This window comes from Phocoena phocoena, chromosome 8 (assembly GCF_963924675.1).
Source record: "Phocoena phocoena chromosome 8, mPhoPho1.1, whole genome shotgun sequence".
NCBI classification, from domain to species: domain Eukaryota; kingdom Metazoa; phylum Chordata; class Mammalia; order Artiodactyla; family Phocoenidae; genus Phocoena; species Phocoena phocoena.
This window is the reverse complement of record NC_089226.1, coordinates 82143859-82171569: the sequence shown is the minus strand read 5'-3', so window position 1 is coordinate 82171569 and position 27711 is coordinate 82143859. Positions and strand designations below refer to the sequence as shown.

General features: G+C 40.3%; 1 protein-coding gene across 1 annotated transcript in view; it reads right to left on the bottom strand.

The window, feature by feature from the left end:
- Positions 1–11930: 11930 nt before the first annotated feature.
- FSHB (follicle stimulating hormone subunit beta) overlaps positions 11931–27711 on the bottom strand; it is a 38771-nt gene continuing 22990 nt past the window's right edge. Inside the window, exons 2-4 of the mRNA XM_065882421.1 lie at positions 13960–14018; positions 13732–13890; positions 11931–12161 (exon numbers count right to left, since the gene is read on the bottom strand). Coding sequence (XP_065738493.1) covers positions 11931–12161; positions 13732–13890; positions 13960–14018 — 449 coding nt within the window. The remainder of the gene's footprint in view (positions 12162–13731; positions 13891–13959; positions 14019–27711) is intronic.

Below are 27711 nucleotides of genomic sequence, written 5' to 3'. Positions count from 1 at the left end.
CTATAATACTGCATAAAAACCAAAAGTTAAAAGATAAACCAATGTACTATTCTCCTGTGTGTTCAGAACTTGGGCAACTTGGCTCATTAACACTGGTTAGCTTAATATTGTCCCCTAAGTCTCACAAAGATTACTAAGTCTTCTTTACATGACTCATAAGGCTTTAGTATTGTAATTATGAAAATCAGTCACTTATTTATGAGCGGATATGCTGAAAACTGTTTCTCTCATCAATTTCATTAACCAATCCTTGTTTAGTATTTCTCCCCATAAAGGAAAAAAAAAAAAAAGTAATGAATCTCTGGCTGATTGGATCCTTGGCGAATAGGAGTTTACAGTAGGTTTTAATTTGATTATTACCATTTTATGGTGTACTTTTCTTTTACTCTTCAATGAATAAATTACCTCAGGCATACATAGTTAAAGTCCTTAATTCATATTACAGATACTTCTTTTCTAAATGCCAATCCATGAATGTGCAAATAAGGAGTACACACTTGCCTCCTTTACCTTAGAATGTTAATGATGGTAAGGTGTACCTTATGTGGTCACCGAAGCTCAAAGGTGGCAATTTTCTTCTGTGGAGAAAAAAAAGGTAGAATAACATTGATCTATTTGGAGCTGCTTTGAACTTCTTTGATTTGGTTTAGGAGTGGGATTGGCCAGACTTTTTCTATAAAGGGACAGATGGTAAATATTTTAGTCTTTGTGGGCAACCTGGTCTCTGTTGTGACTACTCAACTCAGTCATTGTTGCAGGAAGGCACGTGCAGACAATACATAAACAAATGAGCCTGACTGTGTTCCAGTAAGACTTCATTTCCAAAAACAGGCAGCAGGGCAAATTTGATCTTTGGGCTGTAGTTTTCTCACCCCTGGTTTAGAATTTAGGGGTGAGAGGGAAGGTGCTGTCTAGTGTAATGGAAAGAACACCAGCAAACAGAATCAGGTGACTTGGTTTTCAGTCCTGGGTCTGCCAATTGGGTTTAACTCAACGAACATTTATAGAGCATTTACTGTAGGGATGGAAATACTGAGCACTGTGCTGCCACTGTCCTCTCCCTTACATGTCAGTAGGCGTCACTGTTCAATCACAGCCCTTGTTCAGAGTCCAGATGCACTCCCAGAATCCTTCTCAACACAGTGTTGCAGGTAGCCAGTATCAGTGGATTGGAGTGGCTGTGTAAGATGAAATGACTTGTCACTCCTGAAACACTATGTGTCAATTACTGTGCAGCGTGATTAGCATATCAGGATTAGTTAGACTTAATACTTACCCTAAGTAAGTACTAAGGGCCTCAGAATCCAGTGCCATTTCACTAGGTCATATCATTCAACACTGCTGAAATCTCTAAAATGGGAATACAGGATCTTTCTCACTGGACTGTTGTGAGGGTCAAATGAGGTACTGTGAGTGAAAATATTCTATAAATGGCAAAACATACTTATTTAATAAGTGAAAGCACTAAACAGGTATCTATCAAACCTCATTTCATTCCTTAAAATTTGGACAGTGCCTGGGATGAGGATCAAATTCCTGTAAACTTTCAAAGTTTACATGAAACCGTTTAGCAACTGGGACATGAGAAATTTCACCACCCCAAAAATGACTTTAGTTTGAGAAATTAGGCCAAACATTTCACTTCTGCAGAAGTGATGTGTGAGTTGTGTTGCCTAAGGTGTCCTCTGTTCTCTAATCTTATAGATGCCAGGCACCAAATTCTTCTGAAGTAGTTCCTGAAGGACAAGCATCCCAATGCAATAATAGCAGGAAACATTTTCAGCGGAGACGGCAGTGAGTGGGAGCCTTCAGGGAAAGCTCTTTGAGAGCTCGCAGGGGACTGTAATGCTTTTTTAGTTTCAAATGACAGAAGTCAACTTGGTCTCACCTAAGGAAAGACAGAAAATTTATTTAAAGAAACAGAGTTGTCTTTTGGAACTCAAGGCAATAATGCAGCCAAATCAAAGAAGTGGCTGGGAGCAAAACGTAAAAGCTGTGAGGCTTCTCTGGATATCACTTTAGTTTCTCTGTGTGTGATTGTTTCTTGCCTTGCTTGCTCTCTCTTTGTGGGGAGTGGTTCTCTCTACTCCAGTCTATGATGGGGAAAAATTATAATTCTTCATCTTCCAGACTTCTATGTTAGAGGCCTCAACCCACTCAACTCTTGGTTTTAATTCCAAATGTCTAGGGATGGAAGTATATGCAGCAAGTGCCTACTGGCTCAATCAGCTGGAGTCAGTGATGGCAAAGATATGCCAAGAAGGCGTTTTAATGAGTAACAGGGAGATGTATTTCCCAGAGAAAGGATGTAGGAGTATGGGGCAGATACTCCAAAAGGTGTCCACTTTAGGGTTCCAGTGAAAAGATGCCCTTCTGGCTTAATAGCTTATGGCTGTAGTGATAGGCATACATTTTGGTTTAGGGGAATAAGGTGGTTCTGGCCATGTCCCCTCCAAGAGTTTAATCTCAGTGATATTGACCTTTCTCAGGCCCTTCATCCTGGGCCTGTGTTTTTACAGCCTGTGTCCTCTCTAGTACAGATTATTAAGTTCATATGTGGACATGGTGACTAATAGGTGTTCTGTCAAGTGTCAGTAAATTGATGATAATAATACATAGTTTTGTAAAATTCTTCTGCAAAAAATGTGTGTATCTCCAATGTTTTCCCCTAGATCTAATGAAAATCTTTTTAATAAAGTGAGTTTTCAGAATATTGCACCTTCTGTAAATTCTTGTGCTTTCCCAAGTATATCAGAAATCTTTGAAATAGAGAATATTTGTCCTTGTGTATTTACTTCTTCCCTTTGTCCCTGGCACACTGCTGGGCTTATGACAGCTGTCCCCCAAATATTTGCTAAAGTGGCTTCTCTGATAGGAGGCCAAGAAAATGGAATCATAAGAAAGAAGATGGCATCCTAAGAAAGTGATCTGAGAGAGAATCCTTAAATACAAAAGCTGGAGAGGAACTAAGCCTCTAAACTAAAGTGGTAGACTGGGTATTTACCCCCCGCATATGTCCATGTCTTAATTTTTTGGAAGCCGTGAATGTTACCTTATATGGCCAAAGGGAATTTTCAGATGTGTTTAAGTTAAGGATCTTGAGGTGGGGAGATTATCCTGGACTATGTGTGGGGGCCTGAAGTAATCATAACACTTCTTGTAAGAGAGATGCAGGAACAGTCAGAGTCAGCAGAGAAGGCCATGTGATGACAGAGGCAGAATTGGAGTCGTGTGCTTTGGAGATGGAGCAATACTCCACAAGTCAAGGAAAACAGGTCGTCACTGGAAGCTGAAAGAGGAAAGGAAGTAGACCTTCTTCTCAGAGCCTCCAGAAGGAACCAGTCCTGCTAACACTTGACTTTGACCAAGTGAAACTAATATAACTAGAGATCACGAACTGAAAGTCATAGGCCAAATCCAGTTAGTATATCTGTTTTATTCAGCCAGCGTAGTATTTTTTTTTTTTTGCAGTATGCGGGCCTCTCACTGTTGTGGCCTCTCCCGTTGTGGAGCACAGGCTCTGGGCGCACAGGCTCAGTAGTTGTGGCTCACGGGCCCAGCTGCTCCGCGGCATATGTGATCTTCCTGTACTGGGGCACGAACCCGTGTCCCCGGCATCGGCAGGCGGACTCTCAACCACTGCGCCACCAGGGAAGCCCAAGCGTAGTATTTTGAGAAAGGAAAATAAATAAGCCAACCTTTAAAATTTAAAAAATTGATGTGTTTGACATAAAAATCTAGATTTTTGGTTTGTTTGTAAAACAAAGATAAAACCCAGAGATCTAGAAATACAGGATCTGCATTTCTGTGTGGCATTCATCCCCTGAATCTGGGCTGCAGCTCCTCCCATTCCTGGGATTTGTGCCTGTTACCTATCATTTCCTCTACTCCCTACCATATCTCTCATTTAAGCTGAATTATCAACACAAAATTGTCTTTGTTCTTCCTAAGTAGAGATATATTTCTCTGTATTCATATTTGTAGATAGGCTGAGAAAAAACAGTCGTGATAAATGTATGATGCTCATGTAAGATGTTAACAAAAGGGGAAACTGGGTGTAGGGTATATTGGAGCTCAACTATTTTTGCAACTTCTCTGTAAATCTTTTTTTTTTTTTTTGCGGTACGCGGGCCTCTCACTGTTGTGGCCTCTCCTGTTGCGGAGCACAGGCTCCGGACACGCAGGCTCAGCGGCCATGGCTCACGGGTCCAGCCGCTCCGCGGCATGTGGGATCTTCTCGGACCGGGGCACGAACCCGCCTCGCCTGCATCGGCAGGTGAACTCTCAACCACTGCGCCACCAGGGAAGCCCTCTGTAAATCTTAAACTATTCTAAAATTAAAAGTTTACTCAATGAAATTGGCATATTTCTTTATGAAAACGGAGAATCTTATTATGTATTTAACATGCAAGCAAAGTGTTTCTCTGTTGAATGATTCTTAGTCTATTTCACTCATTGCAGTTCTCTCTAGGCCTCCTTGAGCATGCATTTGTGGCCTGCAGACATCTGCATTTTACAGATGAGGATTCCGAGGCTGGGAGAGAAAGTGACTTGCCCATGGTCACAGAGATAGTCTGGGAGTTGCTGTGAGTACCCCAGGCCTCCTGACTGACTTCCAGCCCAGTGTTCTCTTCTTTCCTGCTATTGTGGGGAGTAATGGCAATAGGGAGGGCATAATAAGGTCAACATTCTAGAATACAGTGGGAATCTCACTTACCCTTCTAGAATCCTCTACTGGAGGAGAAGAAGCAGCACCAGAATCAGAGCAGCCTGCTTGCTTGCCATTTGCTTTTTTTTTTTTTAACTTCCCCCATTTATATTTTAAATCTGGTGCATAGGGAAAACATTTGACATTTGTCCAAATACCAAATGTACTTTGGATTTTCTCTCTTACATATTAGCAAACTTCAGCTATGCGCTAGAACGTTTCCTCTAAAAGCAGGAACCTCAGGGTTTGAGAAGGTTGGAGCAGAGTAGCTGGGACTGGGCTCAGGTCTTTGTGGAAGCTGTTGGGTAAAGGCTGAGAGGCAGGTGTTCAGTGCGAGCTCCTGCCATGCTGGGAGGTGAGGATTAAGGGATTAAGTGGATTTGGGAGGTTATGACTGCTTGTAGAACACTGTGCATTCACAGCCTTGGGTCTGAAGAGCTGTTGGTGTGGCAGGCTCAGAGCCGGCCAGAAGGTCGAGGTCAGCTGTTAGAAGACTAAACAGGCTCAGAAATGGGCTGGTTCCTGGCCTTCCTCTGGCCTTAGCTCTGCAAGGCTATTTCCATGCTAATAACTTTCTCTGGAATCTGAAAATGGTGAGCGTAATGGAGAGATGTAGCTTTTCTAACTTTTCCTAAGGTTGAACACTCAAGGTATGCGGGCAGAAAGGGAAAGGGAAAAGTAAATGATAATGACAGATGCAATTGTATTGAGTGCATCTTATGTCCTCACGTAATTTATGTATTATATAGGCAAGCAAAGTGTTTCTCTGTGGAAAGGATACACTTTAGTCTGTCTCATTCATTCTTTGGACATCTCTAAGCATGAATTCATGACCCCTGAACATTTTCATTTTACACATGAGGATTCTGAGGCCCACACAGAGAAAGTAACTTGCTCAGAGTCACAGAGGTAGTCAGGGAGGAGCTGTGAGTGGAATCCAGGCCTCCTGATCCAGCCCGGTTCTCTCTTTTCTTTCCTGCTGCTGAGGGGAGTGATGGCAATAGGAGAGAATATTTTGGAATTCATGCTTATGAGAGTCTAGGCAGTGTGATGTAATGGCTGGACACAGAAGCTCTGGAGCTGATTGCCTGGGTTTCAATCCCAGCTTCACCACTTATTGGCTGTGTGACTTGTGCAAATTATTTAATCTTTCTAAACTTATTTCTTCTTCTGTGAAATAAAGATAGTAATAAACCTACTTCAGAGGACTATACCAGGATTAAATGAGTTAGTTATAAAATCGTACCTGGCTCATAGTAGCTTCCATATAAATGTTAGCTATAAATATTATTGCTATTTTGAAAATGAGGACCCAAGCTCGGAGAGGTTACATAGTTTGACCAACAGCACACAGAAAGGAGCCAAGCTGGGGTTTGAACTCACATCTCTGCTCTCAATCATCTATTATATTACCTACCTATTAGCAACTCAGGTTTGCTCAGACCAGGATTCCTTGGCTACCTGTCTGGGCAGCCCATGATATGTAAACAAAGTTTCTGTGTTTATATTGGTAAAATATTGATAATCTCGATAGGTCTTAGATCTTTCACCTCCTCCTTTTTTTTTTTTTTTTTTTTTTTTTTTTTGCGGTACGCGGGCCTCTCACTGTTGTGGCCTCTCCGGCTGCAGAGCACAGGCTCCGGACACACAGGCCCAGCGGCCATGGCTCACGGGCCCAGCCGCTCCGCGGCATGTGGGATCTTCCAGGACTGGGGCACAAACCCGTGTCCCCTGCATCGGCAGGCGGACTCTCAACCACTGCGCCACCAGGGAAGCCCTCACCTCCTCCTTTTAAGTTCTTGCCTTGAATATGTTTTCCTGTTTTTCTATGTGAAGAGAAATAGGAGAAGTAATGATATAAATTTCAAACTCAGTAGGCTAACTGAAGTACATTGGTAGGGAGTAACACTGAGTGCAAAAAAGAATGCTTACCATTGAAATGGGCAAAAGACTTTGTCTTAATGGTTTCAGATGGAGAGAAGAAAGACAATGCTCTGATCAGGTCATTTAGACGTAGTCGCTGGAGCCTAGTGTGGGCCAGGTGCTCAGGACATAATTATAATACATTTGTTGTCTTCAAAGACCTTCCATTTGAATCTGTTATCTGCAGTTATTTAATGTCTTCAGTCTGGGTCCATTCTGCCCTTTATGAATCCCCATACTTTATATAGGCCCTTAGCACACCAAAGAATATTGATCAGGATTGTGGAAGGGTCTGTCTGAACCCTGGATTATTCAAAGAACAGCTCAATGAACTGTTAATCTTCAGTCTGGAAACAAGAACATAGCTGCTCTCCTTACTTGAATGGTGTTCAAACAGAAAAGAGATTAATTTTGTTTTGGATGGCTCCAAAAGAGAAAACTGGATGGAAATTGCAGGCAAACAGATTCTCGGTTCAGTTTGAATCAATCCATTTATACCACTAATGGTACCTACTAAGTGCCAAGGGTTTACCCAAAGGCAGACAGAGGCAGACAGAATCCCTACATCCACAGAGTTACTAACTTTTTTTTTTTGATCACCAGAACTGCCGTCTAGTCTTGACATAAAAATGTTGTAGAGAATATAGATGTATGTGATAGTCTACACTTTGCAGATAGCCTTGTTTGAATGATCTAGTTTGGTTGGCAAAGTGTTTTGATGGCATAATGGGAGATATTCTGAAGAGAGACTAAAAATAAGGGGTACAGGGTTCTAATTCTGATCCTATGTGATCTCAGGCCTCAGTGTTAGCACACAGTAAATGGCAACACAGAACTAGATGGCCTTCAGTCCTCTCTCCATTCTGTGATTCTATTTAGCTTTCATTTTGTTTGTTCTTAGATCTTTGTACAGTCAAAAAGTATAATCACATCTGTTCGTGAAGAGCAGAGCAGATGATTATTATGAGAGGCCCACTGTTTTAACATGTACTCATTCTCAATTCAAGAATTTCAAATTGAATGGAAAAAAAAAGTCATTTGGGAAGAATAATTATTTTTCTTTAGAAATTTAATTTTAATTTTTTTCCAGCCTTATCAAGATATCATTGACATAAGTTTAAGGTGTGAAATATGATGACTTGATATATGTATACATTGTGAAATGACTACCACAGTAAGGTTAGTCAACACATCTGTCACCTCATGTAGTTACCTTTTTATTTATTTCTATTTTTATTTATTTACTTTTTGTGATGAGAACTTTTAAGATCTCTTTTAGCAACATTCAAGTATATAATACAGTATTGTTAATAATAGTCACCATGATGTACATTAGATCCCCAGAACTTATCATCTTATAACTGGAGCTTTGTATCCTTTGACCACCTTTACCCATTTCTCCCTCCTTGACCACCTGCCCCTGGCAACCACCGGTCTGTTCTCTGTGGTTTATTTTAGATTCCACATGTAAGTGAGATCATACAGTATTTGCCTTCCTCTGACTTATTTCAGTTAGCATAATGCCTTCAAGTTTCATCCATGTTGTTACAAACGGAGGGATTTCCTTCTTTCTTTATGGCTGAATAATATTCAATTGTGTGTACATACCGCATCATCTTTATCTCTTTATCCACTGACAGACACTTAAGTTATTTCAAGGTCCTGGCTATTTTAAATAATGTTACAGTGAACATGGGGGTGCAGGTATCTCTTTGAGATAGTGACTTTATTTCCTTCTCATATATACCCAGAATTGGAATCCTGGATCATATGGTAGTTCAGTTTTAATTTTTTTTTGAGGAACCTCTCTACTGTTTTTCATAGTGGCTGCACCAATTTACATTTCCACCAACAGTGCGTGGGTTCTCTTTCTCCACATACTGGCCAACACTTGTTATCTCTTATCTTTTTGATAATAGCCCTTCTAACAGGTGTGAAAGGATATCTCATCATGATTTTGATTTGCATTTCTCTGCTGATCAGTGCTGTTTTACCTTTTCACGTACCTGTTGGCTATTTATGTGTCTTGCTTGGAAAAACGTCTGTTTAGGTCATTTGCCCATTTTTAAAATAAGATTTTTTCTTTTTTTTGGCTACTGAGTTATATTTTGGATATTAACCCCTTATCAGATATGTGGTTTGCAACTATTTGTTCCCATTCCCTAGGTTGCCTCTTCAACTGGTGATCAATTCTTTTGCTGTGCAGAAGATTTTTAGTTAAATGTAGTCCCATTTATTTTTGCTTTTGTTGCTTGTGCTATAGGTATCATATCCAAAAAAATCACTGCCAAGACCAATGCAAGCAGCTTACCCCTATATTTTCTTCTAGGAGTTTTATGGTTCCAGGTTTTACATTCAAGTTTTTAAGTCACTTTGTGTTAGTTTGTGAGTGGTGTAAAGTAGTGGTCCAGTTTCATTATTTTGCATGTGGATATCCAGTTTTCCCAATATCGTTTAATAAAGAGACTATCTTTACCCCACTGTGTATTCTTGGCTGCCTTGTCAAATACTAGTTGACCATATATGCATAGGTTTATTTCTGGGCTCTTGATTCTGTTCCATTGGTCAGTGTGTCTTTTTAATGTCAGTATCATACTGTTGTAACTACTGTAGCTTTGTAGTATAGTTTGAAATCAGGAACTGTGATGCCTCTAGCTTTGTTCTTCTTCCTCAGGTTGGCTATTCAGGGTCTTTTGTGGTTCCATACAAATTTTAGGATTGTTTTTCCTATTTCTATAAAAGATGAATTTTGACATTGAATCTATAGATGTTTGAGTAGTATGGATATTTTATTTATTTATTTATTCATTTTTTGTGGTACGCGGGCCTCTCACTGTTGTGGCCTCTCCCGCCGCGGAGCACAGGCTCTGGACGTGCAGGCCCAGCGGCCATGGCCCACGGGCCCAGCCACTCCGCAGCATGTGAGATCCTCCCGGACCGGGGCACGAACCCGTGTCCCCTGCATCGGCAGGCAGACTCCCAACCACTGTGCCACCAGGGAAGCCCCTGGATATTTTAACAATAGTAATTCTTCTGACCCATGAGCATGAGATATTATTCCATTTATTTGTGTCTTCTTCAGTTTCTTTCATCATGGTCTTATATTTTTTATTGTACAGATTTTTCATTTCCTTGATTAACTTTATTCATAGCTATTATATTGTTTTTGATGCTATTGTGAATGTGATTATTTTCTTTAATTCTTTTTCAGATAGTTTTGTTGTTAGTATATGGAAATGCAACTGATTTTTGTACATTGATTTGGTACCCTGAAACTTTGCTGAATTCATTCATTAGTTCTAACAGTTTTTGAGTGGAGTCTCTAGTGCTTTCTACATATGAGATTATGTCATCTGCAATCACAGACAGTTTTACTTCTTCCTTTCTGATTTGGAAGACTTTTATTTCTTTTTCTTGCCTGATTGCTATGTCTAGGACTTCTGGTAATGTTGGAATATTCTCTGGTGAGAGTAGACATCCTTCTCTTATTCCTGAACTTAGGGGAAAAGCTTTCAGTCTTTCACCATTGAATATGAAGTTAGCTGTGGGCTTGTCATATATGGCTTTTATTATGTTGAGGTACATTCCTTCTATATCCAATTTGTTGAGAGTTTTTATCATGAAGGATGTTGAATTTTGTCAAATGATTTTTCTTCATCTCCTGAGAAGAATAATCCTTGATATCCATGTGCTGGAAAGTATATCAGCTCTAGTACTTAACTAGATTCCAAAGGTTATGAGGAAAACTTCCCATTGAGTCTGAGTTACAGGTAAGACATGCTAAGAGCTTTCTGGGAATAAATCAATTTTAGTGTAGACTGGGGGTTAAGAGTAGGAATAAATTAAGAAAGTGATGATACAAGAAATGACAGAAGGTCTATTTTAGGGAAAAAAAGAACACTAAAATCCAGCAAAATTCTTATTGATATTCCCAAATGAACAGTAAGCACAGGTGATATTTATAGAAGCATTTAAAAATAGATTTCTAGTAATGTTACCACTTATATTATGAAAATACACATATATGTGTCATGAGCAAGTAGTTCAAGAGCATGAAAAAATCCAAAGTTGTGCCTTTGTTAGACAACATTTTTGATTTTTAAGTATGTTTCAACATTCAGGTAAAAAAAAGAGTTATTATCTTTAAAAGTAATTTAAGTCATGAAGCATTTTCAGAGTGCACCCTTTTGAAAGAAATCATAGATTTGGGAGAACATGTAGTCAAGTGATAAAGCAAATGTAGAGAGAGCCCAGAAAATACAGCTATTCTCTCTAGACTGCTAACTCTTTTTAAGAGAACTATTTCTCTGAAAAGTTAATTGGCAAGTAAGTTAAATGTAGCCTGTTAAGTTGCCTAACGTGCTGTCACGTGGACTTCAAGGTTCCCATCCCAGCAATGGAGGAGATTTCTGGTACAGGTAGCACAGCAATGAGTGACAGATGATATGCCCTATTGCCTGAGGGGGAGCTTTGAGAAGGCTGGAAATTCTTGATCAAATTTATTTAAGTGGCAAAGTACATAGGGGCTAGGAAGTTAGGAAAGGATATTTGTTGATCTTGCAATTGAATTTCCACAGACCCAAATTCATAGTTCTTGTCTTGGCTCTTAATTCAAATTTCAAATAAAAATTAAGATTTGGTTTTTAAGACTGCAAATTGTGAATGGTCTCACTGTTTCCCAGCTTACCACCCTCCCACACCTGCTCCCACCTTCTGAAGTCAACAGCTTCTCTTCAGAAAACACAGGCGAGGTGGAACTGTTGTAGCACCTGCATAGGCTGGCAATAAAGTGGATAGTCTTGATTTAGTATCCTTACCTTCCTGACTCTCCTCTTAATAATGAAACAATTAGACATAGAGTTAGGTACCTGCTCCATGACACTAAAGTGATACCGGCTCTGCTCTTGCAGGCCATATATCTTACAGGAGACTGTGTTCCATTTAGTTCTCCTACTCCATCATCTTGAGACTTCCTTCTCCTAAGTCTAGGTTTTCTCATCTGTAAAATGACAGGGTTGCTCTAGAGGACCTCTAAGTCTATTAAAAATGGGAAACAGCTTACAGCCCCTGCATTCAAGTTGAATGAAACCGACAGAGCCCAGAACTAGGAATATAGGGTTGGGTGGTGACAGGTCCCAGGCCCCAGCACTCTCCATTCCTGGAGCTCCCTTATGCAGGAGAGCAGGGATCAGTGGGGTCTCCCACAGTGGTTTGCAGCCTGGGCACATGTACACACAGACTTCTTGGATGTCTTAGTCTTTCAGAACGTGGGTGGGCAGCTCAAAGTGTCCACTGCTCTTTATTCTTTGATTTCACTGAAGGAGCACTGGCTGGGCCCCAGGCCTCGCACGGTGCAGTCAGTGCTGTCGTTTTCACACTTGCCACAGTGACATTCAGAGGCTACTGGGTATGTATACAGGGAGTCTGCATGGTGAGCACAGCCAGGCACTTTGACCGTCTCGTACCTCGGCTCCTTGAAGGTACATGTTTTCTGGATGTTGGACTTGGCTGGATCCTTGTACACTAGATCCTGAGTGGTTTAAGAGAGAGAGAGTTAGGTTACAATATTCTGCAAGTTTCTGTTTGGCTTAGTCAATATGAGACAGGGATTTACTACTGCTTGCTCTAATATTTGCTCTCAGAAGATCAGCTTCTAAGATACTTAAGCACAGGAAACTTGACCTCATAAAGGAACATTTATACTGCTTTTCTGAACTGCCCTGGAAGTGTTATAGAAAATATAACTGTCTCTTTTCTCTCTACCATGAGAGTACCCACATATTTAATATTTCTAAAACTCTATAAAACCTTTGAATTTGTATGGCATAAAAACATGTAAAGATAAAGGGTATCTTTAGAAGATATGACCTTAGCAACTTAAGGCTGGGTGTTTTTGTTTTTTTTTTTTTTAGTACCTTGTAATCTTAAGCTATATTAATGACTGGTAAAAACATAGCACTTGGAAAGAAAAATATTTCCAAGTACTCTTTTCTGTGTATATTTAAGAGAGGAATAAGAGCCGTAAGTTAAGTTATTGATATTTTGCCTAAAGTGTTTGGGAAATCTCATATTGGATTCTGGATATTCTATTGCCTTTTAGGTTCTTCCTTGCCACTGCCTTAAATTCTGTACCTTTGTGGGGTTCTTAATCCAAAAGTATATGATAACAGTTTCACTATCAGAACATCTAAATCAGGCCAAATATATTTCACTCTTCTACTTGCCCAATGAGAAAATAATTGGCTTTGAGGGAAAAAGGGGACTGGGGGTTAATTCATTTCCCTAGCTGGCCACTGGGTCTATATCTCACCCAAAGTGCAGTAAGTTGAGTTTTATAGATCAATTCATTTAATATCAAACGAAGTATTTTCATTAAAAAGCAGCCAATTTCAATTTCAGTTTATCAGACTTCTGCACAGCCAGGTACAACAGAAAAATGACAAAGAAACACTTTCGCCTTTAACTGGTTTATTTTGAATAAACTGTGAAACTGTAGACAAATGGTTTAATACCTGTATTCCTTAATTTTCTTAACAGCATAAAGAAAGGTGTGGGTTTGATGATTCATTTTGGTTCTAATCTACAGGGATTGATTGCTCTCAGGCTGCTCGTTGGTATCGTATTAAAGATGGGCCAATAAAATGATTTTATAATTGGCTGCTTGCAGTTTTTATTTGGCTTTAAAATGAATGTTATTACTATCCCTGTTGCAGTGGTATGCCTTTTATTATTGCAATTGGCTTTTTAAGACTATTGGCAATATTCCATGATTAAATACAGATATGTACTCATGCCCATGTTTATCCAATAGGTAAAGCTAGCAGAAAAATGCTCTTTTAAAATGCAGAGTTGGCACATTACTGAAGCATTCATTTACATCAGTCTGAGCTGTCCCAAATTTGTTTTACCCAAATTAAATCCAAACCCAAACATCTAAATGGTATCATGGTAATTTACCTCAATCATAACACAGACAGTGTTGACTAAAGGACTCGTGGCTGTTATTCAGAAGAGACAAAATATTGACAGAGTGGGAATAAATGAAGCCTGCCTCATCCAGACCCTCAGCACTCTCACTTCCTTCAAAGCAAAGTACCTACCTGGGTGTAGCAGTAGCCCGCACACCACGTGGTGTTGATGCTTTTGCAGAGACCACATTCCTCTTTCTCCACTGTGATGATGATGTTGGTTATCTCACAGCTACTGCAGCAGATTGCTCTCCAACAACAGAAAAGGAAGCAAAAACTACTGACTTCATCCTAGGCTGGGAAGCAAACAATTAGACACCCAAAGTATTTTAACTCTCATGGACTTTGACCCAGTCAAACTGAACTGAAGTAAACCTGCTCCCCAAACTCCACCATCACATTCAGCTTCAGCAAGCACTCTTTGACAAAAGAGAAACACAGTACAGGTCAGAAATCCTCATATAATTTTTTAAGGATTAAAATGTCACAGGGTATATATCTGAAAAAGACAAAAACACTAATTCAAAAGATACATGCACCCCTATGTTGGCAATTTACAATTGCCAAGATATGGAAGCAACCTAAGTGTCCATCAACAGACGAATGGATAAAGATGTGGCATACACACACACACAATGGAATACTACTCAGCCACAAAAAGAACGAAATTTTGCCATTTGCAGTAACATGGATGGACTTGGAGGGCATTATGCTAAGTGAAAAAATTCAGACGGAGAAAGACAAATACTATATGACATCACTTATTTGTAGGATCTAAAAAGTACAACAAACTAGTGAATATAATAAAAAAAGAAGCAGACTCACAGATATAGAGAACAAATTAGTGGTTACCAGTGGGGAGAGGGAAGAGGGGAGGGGCAATATAGGGGTAGGGGAATAAGAGGTACAAACTATTAGGTATAAAATAACCTACAAGGACATATTGTACAATACAGGGAATATGGCCAATATTTTATAAGTGGAGTATAACCTTTAAAACTTGTGAATCACTATATTGTACACCTGAAACTTCTTTAATATTATACAGCAACTATACTTCAATTAGAAAAAATGTCACAGAGGATTACCTTAATATAAGCATTTAAGGGACTTCCCTGGTGGTCCAGTCATTAAGACTCTGTGCTCCCAATGCAGGGGGCACATGTTTGATCTCTGGTTGTCGAACTAAGATCCCTCATGCTGCGTGGCAGAGCAAAACAAACAAACAAACAAACAAAAAAACAAACCATTTAAAGCTACAAATTTCCCTGTAAGTGTTGCTTTAGATTCATCCCCAAATCTTAATTCATGTTGAGTTTTCATTATTCAGTTAAATATATTTTCTAATTTCTCTCTTGCTTTCTTCTGTGACCCATGGGTCATTTGGAAGCATGTTGTATAATTTCCATATTTGGAGGGATTTTCATAACTTTTTGGTTATTGATTATTTAATTCCATTTTGCTTAGAAAACACACTTTATGTAATTCCTATCATTTTAAACCTTTTGAGATATATGTTATATCCCAGCCTATGGATTGTTTTGTTGAACATTTGTGTGCATTTGTAAAGAATGTGCATTCTGCTGTTTTGGGGTGAAATGTTCTAAGGGTATTGATGAATTTAACCTGATAGTGTTGTTTGACTCTTCTATATACTTTCTCATTTTTCTGTCTGCTTGTTCTATTGATTACTGAGAGAAGAATGTTGAAATTTCCAACCATAATTTTATCCATTTCTTCCTTAAGGCTTATAAGGCTATAAGTTTTTGCTTTGTGCACTTCGAAGCTCTATTATTAGGTGCATGTACATTTTGTATTTTTTCATATTCTTGCTGAATTGACCATTTTATTTTATGAAATGTTCCTCTTTAGGCATGGTAATATTCCTTCTCCTGAGCTCTATTTCACCTGGTATTAATATAGTCACTCTAACTGTATGATTAGTGTTTTCAAATATATCTTTTCCCATCCTGTGTCTTTGTATTTAAAGTGCATTTCATATGGGCAGCATATAGTTGAGTCTTGCCTTTAAACAGATCTGGTCTGATAATCTTTGCCTTTTAATTGGAGTGCTCAAAATCTTTATGTTTAATATACTTTTCTTTTTTTTTTTTTGTGGTACGTGGGCCTCTCACTGTTGTGTCCTCTCCCGTTGCGGAGCACAGGCTCCGGACGCACAGGCTCAGTGCCCATGGCTCACAGGGTCCAGCCGCTCCACGGCATGTGGGATCTTCCCGGACCAGGGCACGAACCCATGTCCCCTGCATCGTCAGGCAGACTCTCAACCACTGCGCCACCAGGGAAGCCCTAATATACTTTTAATAATCGTGGGTTTATGGTCATCATATTGTTATTTGTCTCATTTATTTTTTGTTTTTCCATTTTTCCTGTCTTCTTTTGAATTAGTTATTTTTTAGTATTTGTTTTATTTCCACAATTGGCTTATCAGCTTGCTTTATTTGTTTGTTTGCTTGTTCTCAGGTTTAAAATACATACTTTATCTCAGTAATATTCCACTTCACACATAATTAAAGTATGTATCTTGTAACATTTCATTTTCCTCCACCTTCATCCTCTGTGCAATTGTTATTTATTTTACTTTATTTTACTTCAACATTATTCTACCCTCAATACATTGTTGTTATCTTTGTTCTAAATAGGCAGTTATATTTTTTAAACACTTAAAAAATTAGAAAAGTCTTTTATATTTACTCATATATTACCTTTTTCAACACATATTATTTTTCTTCTGCTTAATGAACATTCTTTAAAATTCTTTGTCATGCATATTATCTGGCAATACGTTCTGTCAATCTTAAATTTACTAAAAATGTCCTAATTCAACTTAATTTTTGAAGGAATTTTTTCTAGTTATAGAAGTCTAGGTTAGGAAGTCTGTTGGTAGTTTTGTTTCAGCACTTTATATTCTTTATTTGCATTGTTTCTGATAAGGATTCTGCAGTCTTATATATTTATCCTCTCTATGTAGTGTGTCTTGTTTCCCTTTGACTGCTTTAAAGATTTTTATCTTTATCATAAATTTTCAGCCTGCCTTGCTGAATTTATGCTTATTTATGATGTGCCTTGGTGTGATTTTCTTTGGGTTTTTCCTACTTGGGTTTCAGTGAGCTTCTTGGATATACAGGTTTATAGTTTTTATTAAATTTGAGAAAATTTGCAGATAATTGCCAAATATTGCTTATCATTGCCTTGAATACAGAATAAATAAAACAATTAAGTTTTCTTTGGCCTCTGTTTCTTGGTGTTCTGACATACCTATCTTATTTTTAAAAAGAATCAAAGTAAAGCTTGGAACAGAGATCAGTCTCAATTTTGGTAGGGGTCTCTAAGACAAGCATTTTTTGTATAGCTGTCATAATTTCCAGTGTGATAATTTTCTTGACATTGTGCTCCTCTGCTAGACTGTGAACTCCATGAGAGACTAGTGGGAACAAAGAAGGAGCTCAGTATTTTTTTAGTGAATGAGTGAATAACACATGGTCTGCTAACTCAAAGAGTGAGGCAATATTGATTTCTCAGAAACACTAAGACAGGTGGAGACCTAGTCAAGCCAGGGGAAGGCGGGAAAGAAGCCACACTAGACATGTTGTCAGAGATTACCTCTACAATCTCAGTCCAAACTGCAGTAAAGCTTGGTCCAGGGTGTCTAACCAGATGGGTTGGTTCAAGAACAGCAAGAAACTCTGCCCACCTAGACCTCTAGCATGACCCAGCAGAAAGGCACAGATTTTGGGGACCCAACTATATTAGTTTGCTAGAGCTGCCATAACAAAGTACCACAAACCAGGCGACTTAACAGAAATTTATTGTCTCTTAGTTCTGGAGGCTAGAAGTCCAAAATCAGCAGATTTGGTTCTTTCCAAGGGCTGTGAGCAAGATACTGTTCCATATTTCTCCCCTAGCTTCTGGTGATTTGCTGGCAGTCTTTGGAGTTCCTTGGTTTGTAGAGTATCCCCCCGATCCCCGCCTTCATCTTCACATATCATTCTTTCTGTGTGCATCTGTGTCCAAATCTCCCCTTTTTATAAGGACACCAGACATATGGGATTAGGGACCCGCCCTACTCCAGTATGGCCTCATCTTAACTTCACTAGTTATATCTGCAATGACCCTGTTACCAAATAAGGTCACATTCTGAGGTACAGGGGTTAGCACTTGAATATGTGAGTTTTGGTGGGGGACACAATTCAACCCATAACACCAACAGATCTGAATTTGAATCCTGTCTCTTTCTCTTACTGACTTGACATGTTTTCACATCTGAAAATGGGCATAATACTACTTATCTTTCAGGGAAATTACAAAGATTAAATAAGATAGTGTTGGCAGAGCACTTAGCTCAAACCGAACACATGGTAAGCACTCAATACATTGTGGCTTTTACTGTCCTAAGCTAAATGCACATTGATTTATTGAATAATTGTGCTCCTCCTGAATATAATTGAGAAAAAGCCCATTTTTCATTTGATTCATTTGTCCATTGGAAATAGACCTGGTTTCTTTGAAATGTTTGCCAGTTTCCCTCTCAGATTGTTTCTGGGGCAGCAGGAAGACAGCCACTGAATCTCAAGTACTTAAATAATTAAGCCCAAACAAGAGAAAGCTGATAATAAACACTTTTCTGTGCATTATAATTGTGGAGCAATATCTTCTAGATAGTTAACTCTAAAGGCTTTATCGATTTATCTGAAACCTAATCAACTAACAACTCAGAAGTACTGTTGGAAGCACTTCTCCAGAGAGGCGTTGTAATTAGCAGCTGGCCCCCTTCTGGGCAGTGGGGCTGCCACCCTGCTTGTGTTTGGTCAAGTAATTTTTCAGCCAAGTGATCAATCCCAGAGGACATCGTTTCCCTTCATACAACTCCCTCCATTTTGCTGGCCACAGCAAATTAACCCCAGCCTTGCTCCTCAAAATGGTCAGGACCTGAGCCTCCCTTCTCTTTGGAAGTGAAGGGCACACATTTAGAAATTTTGAGATTTTGAAATGGAGATCTGATCATCTTGACTGCTTCTGTGTGGTCAGGTTAGGGCTTCAGTTGCCTGGATCTGCTTCTACTCTTTCTCCCTAGTGTAACCGAGACTGGTTTAGTTTGTTTCTTCATTTATTTCTTCCATGATGTTCTGGATGGGCAGTCTTTCATGAATGAGAATGCCTTTTTCCCATTCCCAGTTTTCATATGGAGGGATTTTCCTTAAGAGCTGTCCTAGCCTCTCTGGAAATCTTTACTGCTCCACCCTTGGGATGATGGAGGGTTTTACCTGATTGTAAACTTGGAAGGAAATGCTGGGTCTGCTTGACCTGGCTCTGCCCTTCCTTCCTTAGACATGGACTTGCCCACAGAGAACGTTCCTCCACTGCTCTTCCTCCTTTCTAGTGGGAGCCCAACCTCTGCCTCAGTGGGTGTCCACCTAATTTGGGAGAGGAGTTAGTAGGCCAGTGTTGTTTTTCACACCACGCGGTGTTTCAATTTAGCCTCTTTCAGTAATAAGGGGGACATGTGGGATTCCTTCTGATATACTCCTCGTTCTATTTCTCAAAATTCTGGGGACTCAGGAATGGATAATAGAGTGCTATTTATTTGAGTCTTATAGGAGACAATGTTGGCAAGCCTCTGAGAGTCAGCAACACAGTTGGTCTCTTTAGCCAAGTGGAGATGTCTGACGAGGAACAGTTTCCATGTATCAACCAGGGATTAGAAAATCTCTACTTAGGGACTTCCCTGGTGGTACACTGGTTGAGACTCCAGGCTCCCAATGCAGGGGACCCAGGTTCGATCCCTGGTCAGGGAACTAGATCCCGCATGCTGCAACTAAGAGCCCGCATGCCACAACTAAAGATCCCGTGTGCCACAACTAAGACCCGGCACAGCCAAATAAAAACAAACAAACAAAAAAAGAAAAACCAAAAAAACCTTTATCACATTAAACTCTACTCTACTTATAAAACACAAATCCAGCAAGGCAATTGAATATTAGACACCCAAAACCTTTAGGGAAAGCAGAAGAAATAATATTTATAAGGAGCCATTTAATAAGTGCCAGGTCTTGTGGTGAGCATGTTAGTCACATAATTTCATTTAATATTGAAAAGGATGTGAAACCAGGTAAAAAATCAGAGAAGATGTCATTTTGCCTTGGTAAGTCTTGTGAGGAAAAACGTGGAAAGCTAATCCTTTGTCATTAAACATAGTCTTCCAAAGAGTACGATACCTCTGAGTGGACCATCTTTAGGCACAGAACCAAAGGTTTTCTAGTTTCTTTCTTAGGTGAATGGCTCTTCTAATACTAACCCTGAATTTAGCCTGGTGAGATACTCATTGTTTAGAGATGGAAAGGATGTCAGATGATGAATTCCTGGTACCGAATTCTTTTTTATAGAGGTGGAACAGATCCAGAGAGGTTAGGGAACTTGCCCAGGATCACACTGCGATGCAGTAAGAGAGCTGGGATGAGAAGTGCAGCCGTGGAGACCTAGGCTGGTGCTCATTCTGCTCTGTCCTGCCATCCCCGTACCTGGGAGTTATTGACAGCAATCAACCCCTTCCACCACTTACTCTATTTTTAAGGCTGCTGGTGAATGGGAAAACAGTCTGAACCCAAGAGCAGCACTTTAAGGTGAGCCCTTCATTTACTACTTATTTCTCAGTGCCTTATGCCATTCTTACCGTTCCTAGGAATTAGCATCCACTCCTTTTCCTTTAGGATTGGGGCAGTACACAGCCATCAGATGGCAGCTACCACTTGTCTTATTGACAAGACAGATAGTATTTCAATGAAATTATATTCTGTAGCATCGATCACCATGACAGGATATATGATAATACATAATTGGGATGTTTACCAGGTGCCCCATTACACTTTTGAGTTGTTCACTGAGATTTATGTTTTTCCTATTACCCTGTCTTGTTGGCAATTTGTTGAAATTCTCCAATGGTGTAATCATTTCTTAAATGCTTTGCCTCTGGTATATTTAAGGAAATTAGTCAGCGTATATAGTTGCTGACTTAGTTATTTTGGAATGATTTGAGAATCATTTAGGATTAAGGCCCAGCTCAAATGCCACCTTTGGGATGTGTTGAGGAGCTGTTCTTAAGATCCCCAGTCTGGACCAGGGGCTCACCTTTTTGTTCCTATGTACCTTGCATTTTCCTCTGTCAGAGCTCTTATCATCCTGCACTGTTACTGTTTGTTTACGAGTTTGTCTCCTTTGCTAGAAGGTGTGTTTTTTTTTTTTCTTTTTTCTTTAAGGTGAGGTTTTCTAGAGTCATATGAACCTGGGTTCAAGTCCTGATTCTGCCACTTAACAGCTGTCTTAACTGTCTAAATCTCAGCCAGCTCATCTGTAAAGTGGGTCTAATAATATCCTTCACAGAGAGTTTTTGAATATTAAATGAAGACATGTATTTCAAGTGCAGAGCATAGAAGTGTACAATGGAAGCATTCAATAAATGCAAGTTAGCATCTGCTTTTGTTGTTGTTGTCCTGGTATAATTATTAATAACTCCCCTTTCACTCTACAGATTATCCTCATTTGAATAAGTTATGTGGTTTCCTTTTACTACATAATCTGTTAAAGAAATAGACATCATTACTGTCCAAGAAAAGCATATATCTAAATGTATAGACCATGAATAAAAATCTTAATACCTACTCAGCAAATAATTTCTTTCAAGTTAATTTATTTGGCTGTCAAAATTTTTGCCCATACATGTTTTATCTCTAATTTGAGGTAAAGATGTATGTCGTGGCTTGTGTCAGTAGCTAAACTCCCAGGGAACAGCCCCATGCCCAGAAAATTGTACATATTTACAAATCTAGAGCATGGTGAACAAAGTAGAAAAAAACACGTAGCAAGCCTTCATGCATTTAAATTCTGTGCCATGGAGTTCTCATTCTTATCACAAAGAGTAAGTCTAAGTAAACATTGCAATAATCACAGGACCAAAAGGGAATTAATTTTGTCTGTTTTCCTGTCTGTAGGAAAGATGATACTTGTTATAACTTCAGATTGATGGTTATACTGGCTCCTCTTTTTGTTGCCAGGCAAGGCAATACAAAGTGCTTCCCAAGGAAGATGAGTATGGCTTACTTTGGAATCTTGTAAAATAAAGTTTGTTCGTTTTTTTGACAGAGTTTGTTTTTTAGCATATATGTATGTATGGGTATATATATATAGTCAATATTTTGAGTGGGATTCAAAAATCAGTATGTCTGTTTTATATCAACCACATTTTAAAAAAACAAAATACTTTTTTTGTATTTTAGTATTATAGTATAGTAATATTTTAATATTTAAATAAATTACTTTAAAAGTACTTTTGGGGCTTCCCTGGTGGCGCAGTGGTTGAGAGTCTGCCTGCCGAGGTTCGTGCCCCGGTCCGGGAAGATCCCACATGCCGCGGAGCAGCTGGGCCCGTGAGCCATGGCCGCTGAGCCTGCGTGTCCGGAGCCTGTGCTCCGCAACAGGAGAGGCCACGACGGTGAGCGGCCCGCGTACAGCAAAACAAAAAACACTTTTAATTATTATTATCCTAGGGTAAAGCACAGTGTGTGTCACATGGTAGGTGCTAAAAATGAATGCATGATGAGTAAACAAGTGACCTTCAAATTGCTTAAACTCTTCCACACTGATGTTATTACCCCAATTTACCTGATATTATCGTAGTGTTTACTTATCTTAGTCTCTTTCCTCCCGGAGCTTCTAGTCCAGGAGATGTTGCTTTCATCCTCACCAAATGGAGAGATCGATGTGAGATAGGTGATACAGGTATAATGTGTGCTTGGTCTGGTCTCTATCCCACCCTCTCCCCTAGCTCCAAAAAATACCAGATGCCTGTCACAAAGTCAGCTCAACCGTCCTCTACAGATGTTTAATAGTCAGAAGGACCAGGCTACAACCATCAGGGCTCAGAATAAGTGCCAGAGCCTTTTCCTTAGCCTCGTGGGTACGTTGCCCCTTCTGAGAACTGATTGGGGCAGGTCTGCCATTCTGTGGGACACAGTGAAACAGCTATGCTAGCTGTTAAAATACTGAACTACTTTATTTCTCCAGGAGTAAATAGTTCTGCTCTTAGCCCCCTGAATAACCACGCCCCTCCCACCGGCACCCTGGCCATCTTAGACCCTCTCCAGGACCTCCTGGACCCCCTTATGATCCAACAACTGAAGAGTTAATGCCTGGCATGGCAGAGGGAGTCCAGGATGCACCCTTTCTGATTGCTCTGGTGCCTGCTTCCCAGCTGCTAAATACTTTTGAGTACCACCCCTTTTCAGGTGGTAACTGAGCTGTTCCCTGAGCTCCTTCTTGGTCCTTCAGGTTTCTCCTTCTTTCCCATCCTGCTGATGTTCTGTTTTGGCCCTGCCAGCTCCAAGTCTGGGACCTAGTACCCCCTTCCTCACTGTGCTTCAGCCCCTCCAGTCCTCCACGTGATCTGTCCCTAGTCCCTCTGCATGCAGCAAGTCTGCCAGTGATTGAAGGCTCCTCCCTTCATCCAAGCTCCTCTCAAATGTCATGTTAATGGGTAGACCTTGGCCTTTAATTATGGGCCTTTCCCCTTGGGGCAAGTTTGCCAGGCATCCTGTATTGACAAGATATGTCTATTTTTTGACTTGTATCATATATTGACTTTGTTAGGACATCCTGAGCATCCTGATTTGAGCTTTTTTTCCAAAAAATTGCAAGAATATGACAGGGCTATTTTTCAAAATTTAACCAGGTATCCTGATTTTTCCCCCCTTAAAACCTGGCAACTCTACCTTCCTAGCTTGAAGACCACAATTTTACCCTCATTTCCTTGTATTGCTATTAGTTTCTGCTGTTTGTTTTCTCTCTCTGAGCTAAGGTTTTGCCATCTATCTACAATGCTGTATGGCCCAGAGGCCAGGTGGTTTGCACCAATTCCATGCTAACTAGCACACAACCAATTTTTACTGAATGAATGGATGAATGAAGAGATGAATGAATAAAAGAGTTTGCTCTGTAGAATTCTCTTTCTCTTTAGGACCCCATTTGGAATATAATAGGGCCTTTGAGTCTGAAAAATAAATAACTATGATGGAAACTAAACCCTGTTCTGGGGAAGCCAGGTTGCTTTATACAGCCACTGCTCTGTATTTAATTACCTTTTGTTTTTCCCTTAGCAATTAGTAAAGTGTCAGTCTGTCTCACATGTGCTAAGGAGAACCAAGAGAAGATGTTTTTGTCCACACTTGAGCCAAAGTGTTAAAGGAACAGTAGCACACTTGGGGTGGGGGCTGGGGGAGAGCGGAGATAGAAAATAATTAATATTTATTGAGCAACCATCATGTACTTTTTTAGACATGGTCTCATTTTGTCCTCACAGTAACCCTGCAAAGAATATTCTAGACAAAGAATCATGTTTAGCCAGGCTAGGTAACTTGCTCAAATCCTAGAGTTAATAAATAACAGAACTTGAATTTAAACCTAGGTCTTTCCACACAATACCATCCTGCCTTCTATTGCTAGAAGCATCATGGTGGTGGCAGTGGCAGTGGCAGTGATAAAAGACAGAGAACTCAAGGGGAAGGTAACACTCTAAGACAGAGCCAGGCCCACTCATTCCCTATCTTTTTCACTCTCTTTCTCTCCTTTCTGCCTTCCATTCATTCTAGAACATTCCTGGCATAGTTCCGTATTCTCAGGATACTGATGAGCTGATGAATAAGATAAACACAGTCTCTGACCTCATTCAGTTATAGTCTAGGGCAGGTTATAGAGACTGAAAAAGTCATTTCAAGCATGAAGTAATTACTAAAGTTATTTTGGAAAGATAAGGAGATAATGGGAGAACAGCAGTTGTTGGAAGGGTGGGGATCAGCAAAGGCCTCATGAAGATAGTAACATGTGGGTTGAAACGTAGGGATAAGAGTAATTTAGGGCTTCCCTGGTGGCGCAGTGGTTGAGAGTCCGCCTGCCGATGCAGGGGACGCGGGTTCGTGCCCCGATCCGGGAGGATCCCACATGCCGCGGAGCGGCTGGGCCCGTGAGCCATGGCCGCTGAGCCTGCGCGTCCGGAGCCTGTGCTCTGCAACGGGAGAGGCCACAACAGTGAGAGGCCCGCGTACCGCAAAAAAAAAAAAAAAACTAAAAAAATAATAAAAAAGAGTAATTTAGCTTTGCCAAGAGTTGGGGGAACAGTTGTTTCAGGCGTAAGAAACTGCTATAGGACAAAGAAAGTGCAATAAGTTTGGCTTATCCTTCTAAAGAGAAAGCTGTAGGATCCCAGTTTTATTTCATTTAGAGAAGCAGCCTGTTACCATAGGGAGAGGTCATGACTCCTGAATTCTCAGGAAAGGATCTTACGTGGAGAAATATTTGGATAGAGAATGAGGCAGTCATGCAGGCTGGTTTGATTACAAGCAGTTGAAGGAGACAGAGGCAGAAAGTAGAGATAATGACATGAGCAAATGAAGAACCAGGAAGGGACATTTAAGTTTGTATCATTTGATAAAGAATATCTCCAACTGCAGTGGCAGCTCTGCCTTTGCTGGTTTTGAAACTGCATTTGGAATGAGGAGACAGTAAAGTTGTAAAAAGTCACTCAGCACTGGCAAAGAATACATTGAGTGGCAGTTGGGATTGTGATCAAATCCAGTCTCCCCACTTCTCCAATTATAAAGTGTTTTCCAAAAGTGTAGGTAGATAGGCCGATTAAAGTACATGCTCTAAAATAGCCAAATGCTTCCTCCAAATGTTTAAAATCCAAGCAGGTCCTTTATCACAGAACACGTTCTGTATTAGATATTAATCAAAATAATTTCATTTTGCAGATTCAATACTTAAAACATCAATCTAGATGATGGATCATGAACTTTAAAGCTGGAAGAAATGTTAAACCCATCTCTCCCTCCAGCCCCTGCGTTTCACAGATGAGCGAGCTGGAATCCAGAGAGGATAAGGGGGTGCTCAGCATCCTAAAGCTAGCTTACGGGAGTTAAACCAGAATATTGCATTTTCCTGAAAAAAGAAAGAAAATCAGGTTGACACCAAGCTTCAGCTTTAACTGAGCTGTCCACTGATGGCATGTAGAACTTTCCCCGATATTTTGCCCTTTGACGTATATTAATTTTTCTTGCTTTTACCTCTGATGAGATCTCTATACTAAAGTGATTGTTGCTATTAGAAATCTGGATGGAATTCCATTCAAAGTGGGGAGAGGGGTGTTGTAAACATGGCAAGTGAAATTGATTGTGGATACGGAATATCCCAGAATCATTGTGCTTTCCTTTGTGTCATGACAAAATGCCCCTTAAGCTTCAAAATCATAAGGTAGTTGCCTGCTTCCCCTCTTTTTCATTCAAGCCATACTAAGCACCTGCTTTGACCTTAGTTCTGTCCTGGGCACAGTGTGTTGTGGTGGGGGCCGTGTTGCGAGACACACTCCAGTCTTAGGAAATGTACCATTTAGATGATTTTGGTAATGAGTAGACAAAAATGTGTTAGGGATAAAAGGGGCAAATAAACTTGCCCAGAGAGCTGGAATCAATATTTCTGCAATGCAGCCTTGAGGGTGAAGAAAAGTGAGACACCCCAAACCTGCTACCTACAGCTCTTTCTCCCTTTGGTCGGGAGGAGAGAGCTGTAAAGTGGATGGATGAAGCCAGGTCAGAGGGTTCTGCTGGGCTCTTACTTGAAGTTAGTAGGAGACTGGAGGAGCTAATCAAAACTTTTCCTACCTTCAGGATTCAAGTTACTCCATGTTTTTTTACTAAGGAAAGACTGGGTGATAGGAATATTGGGCCATATTAGCTACATGCAGAGATTATATGGAACTGATGCCCAGGAACCCATTAGTAAATGCTAAGTATATCCTTCTCCCTCTGCCAGGGCCCACTGGCTGATACGGCTAATCAATCATGGCATTCCTTTCCCTTTTAAGACTCAGCATCTTTCTCAACAATGTGTTTCAGACAAACACTAACAAATGATTGGATTTAGTGCTTGAGATGAAACTGACTTCCAATTCTTGTGCCAAGTTGTATGGCATAGAATAAAGGGACATCATGAATGCTTGGAGTATCCTGTGTGGCCCAGTAGAAGAGATGACATTAGTTGGGTTTTGAAGGTTGGGTGGATTTTGGGCAAGTGATAAGAAATCTTGGGAAAGAGTACTATGGGAACTAGAGTGTAGAGATGGTGAAGAACATAGCTGTTTCGGAGAGATTGAAGATGCTGACCCGAATAGAGGAAAGGGTATGTGTAAGGAATAGGAAGAAATGTATAGTTGGACAAGAAGAGTGAGTCAGATCATGCCAAATATTCAAAATTTGTTGTGATAGGAAATAGGGAGCTATTACAGGCTGGTACGGAATTGCAAATCTCTTTAATACCTGGCTTAATAAAAGACAGCTGGATTCTTGTATCTTGCATTCAGTTGGTACATTCATGAGAAAACAAGTGTAAAAAAGTCAGATAACGGCTTAGTGTTATTATCAAAATATTCTGACTGCATGAATCCCCTGAACTGGTCTCAGGGATGCCCAGAGAACTGCTGTTCTAGACCCTGCTAAGGATTTGGAAAGGGGAACTACTGAGATAGAGGACAGTTAGAACAAGAGTAGTGATGTAATCTGATATATGCTTTAAGAATTACTTTGACTGGCGTGCTGTGGAAGAATTGTGAGCAGGCAGTCACAGGAGTAGAAGGAAGAGACTTCCTAGGTGGTTTTTTCAGAGTCCAGGGGGTGGAGGGCCCTGACTGGATGGGAGTGGCAGAATGGAATGGAGGCAATGTGCACCTGGTGGAATGTGAGACCCATTTCAAGGGAGAAATCAATGGTTCCTGCTTCTTCTCCTTTGTGTCCTATCCCTCTCTTCCCTTTGCTGTTTCTTTTTCTTTTTCTTTTTTTTTTGCGGTACGTGGGCCTCTCACTGTTGAGGCCTCTCCCGTTGTGGAACACAGGCTCCGGATGCGCAGGCCCAGCGGCCATGGCTCACGGGCCCAGCCGCTCTGCGGCATGTGGGATCTTCCCGGACCGGGGCACAAACCCGTGTCCCCTGCATCGGCAGGCGGACTCTCAACCACTGCGCCACCAGGGAAGCCCCCTTTGCTGTTTCTTTATTCTCATT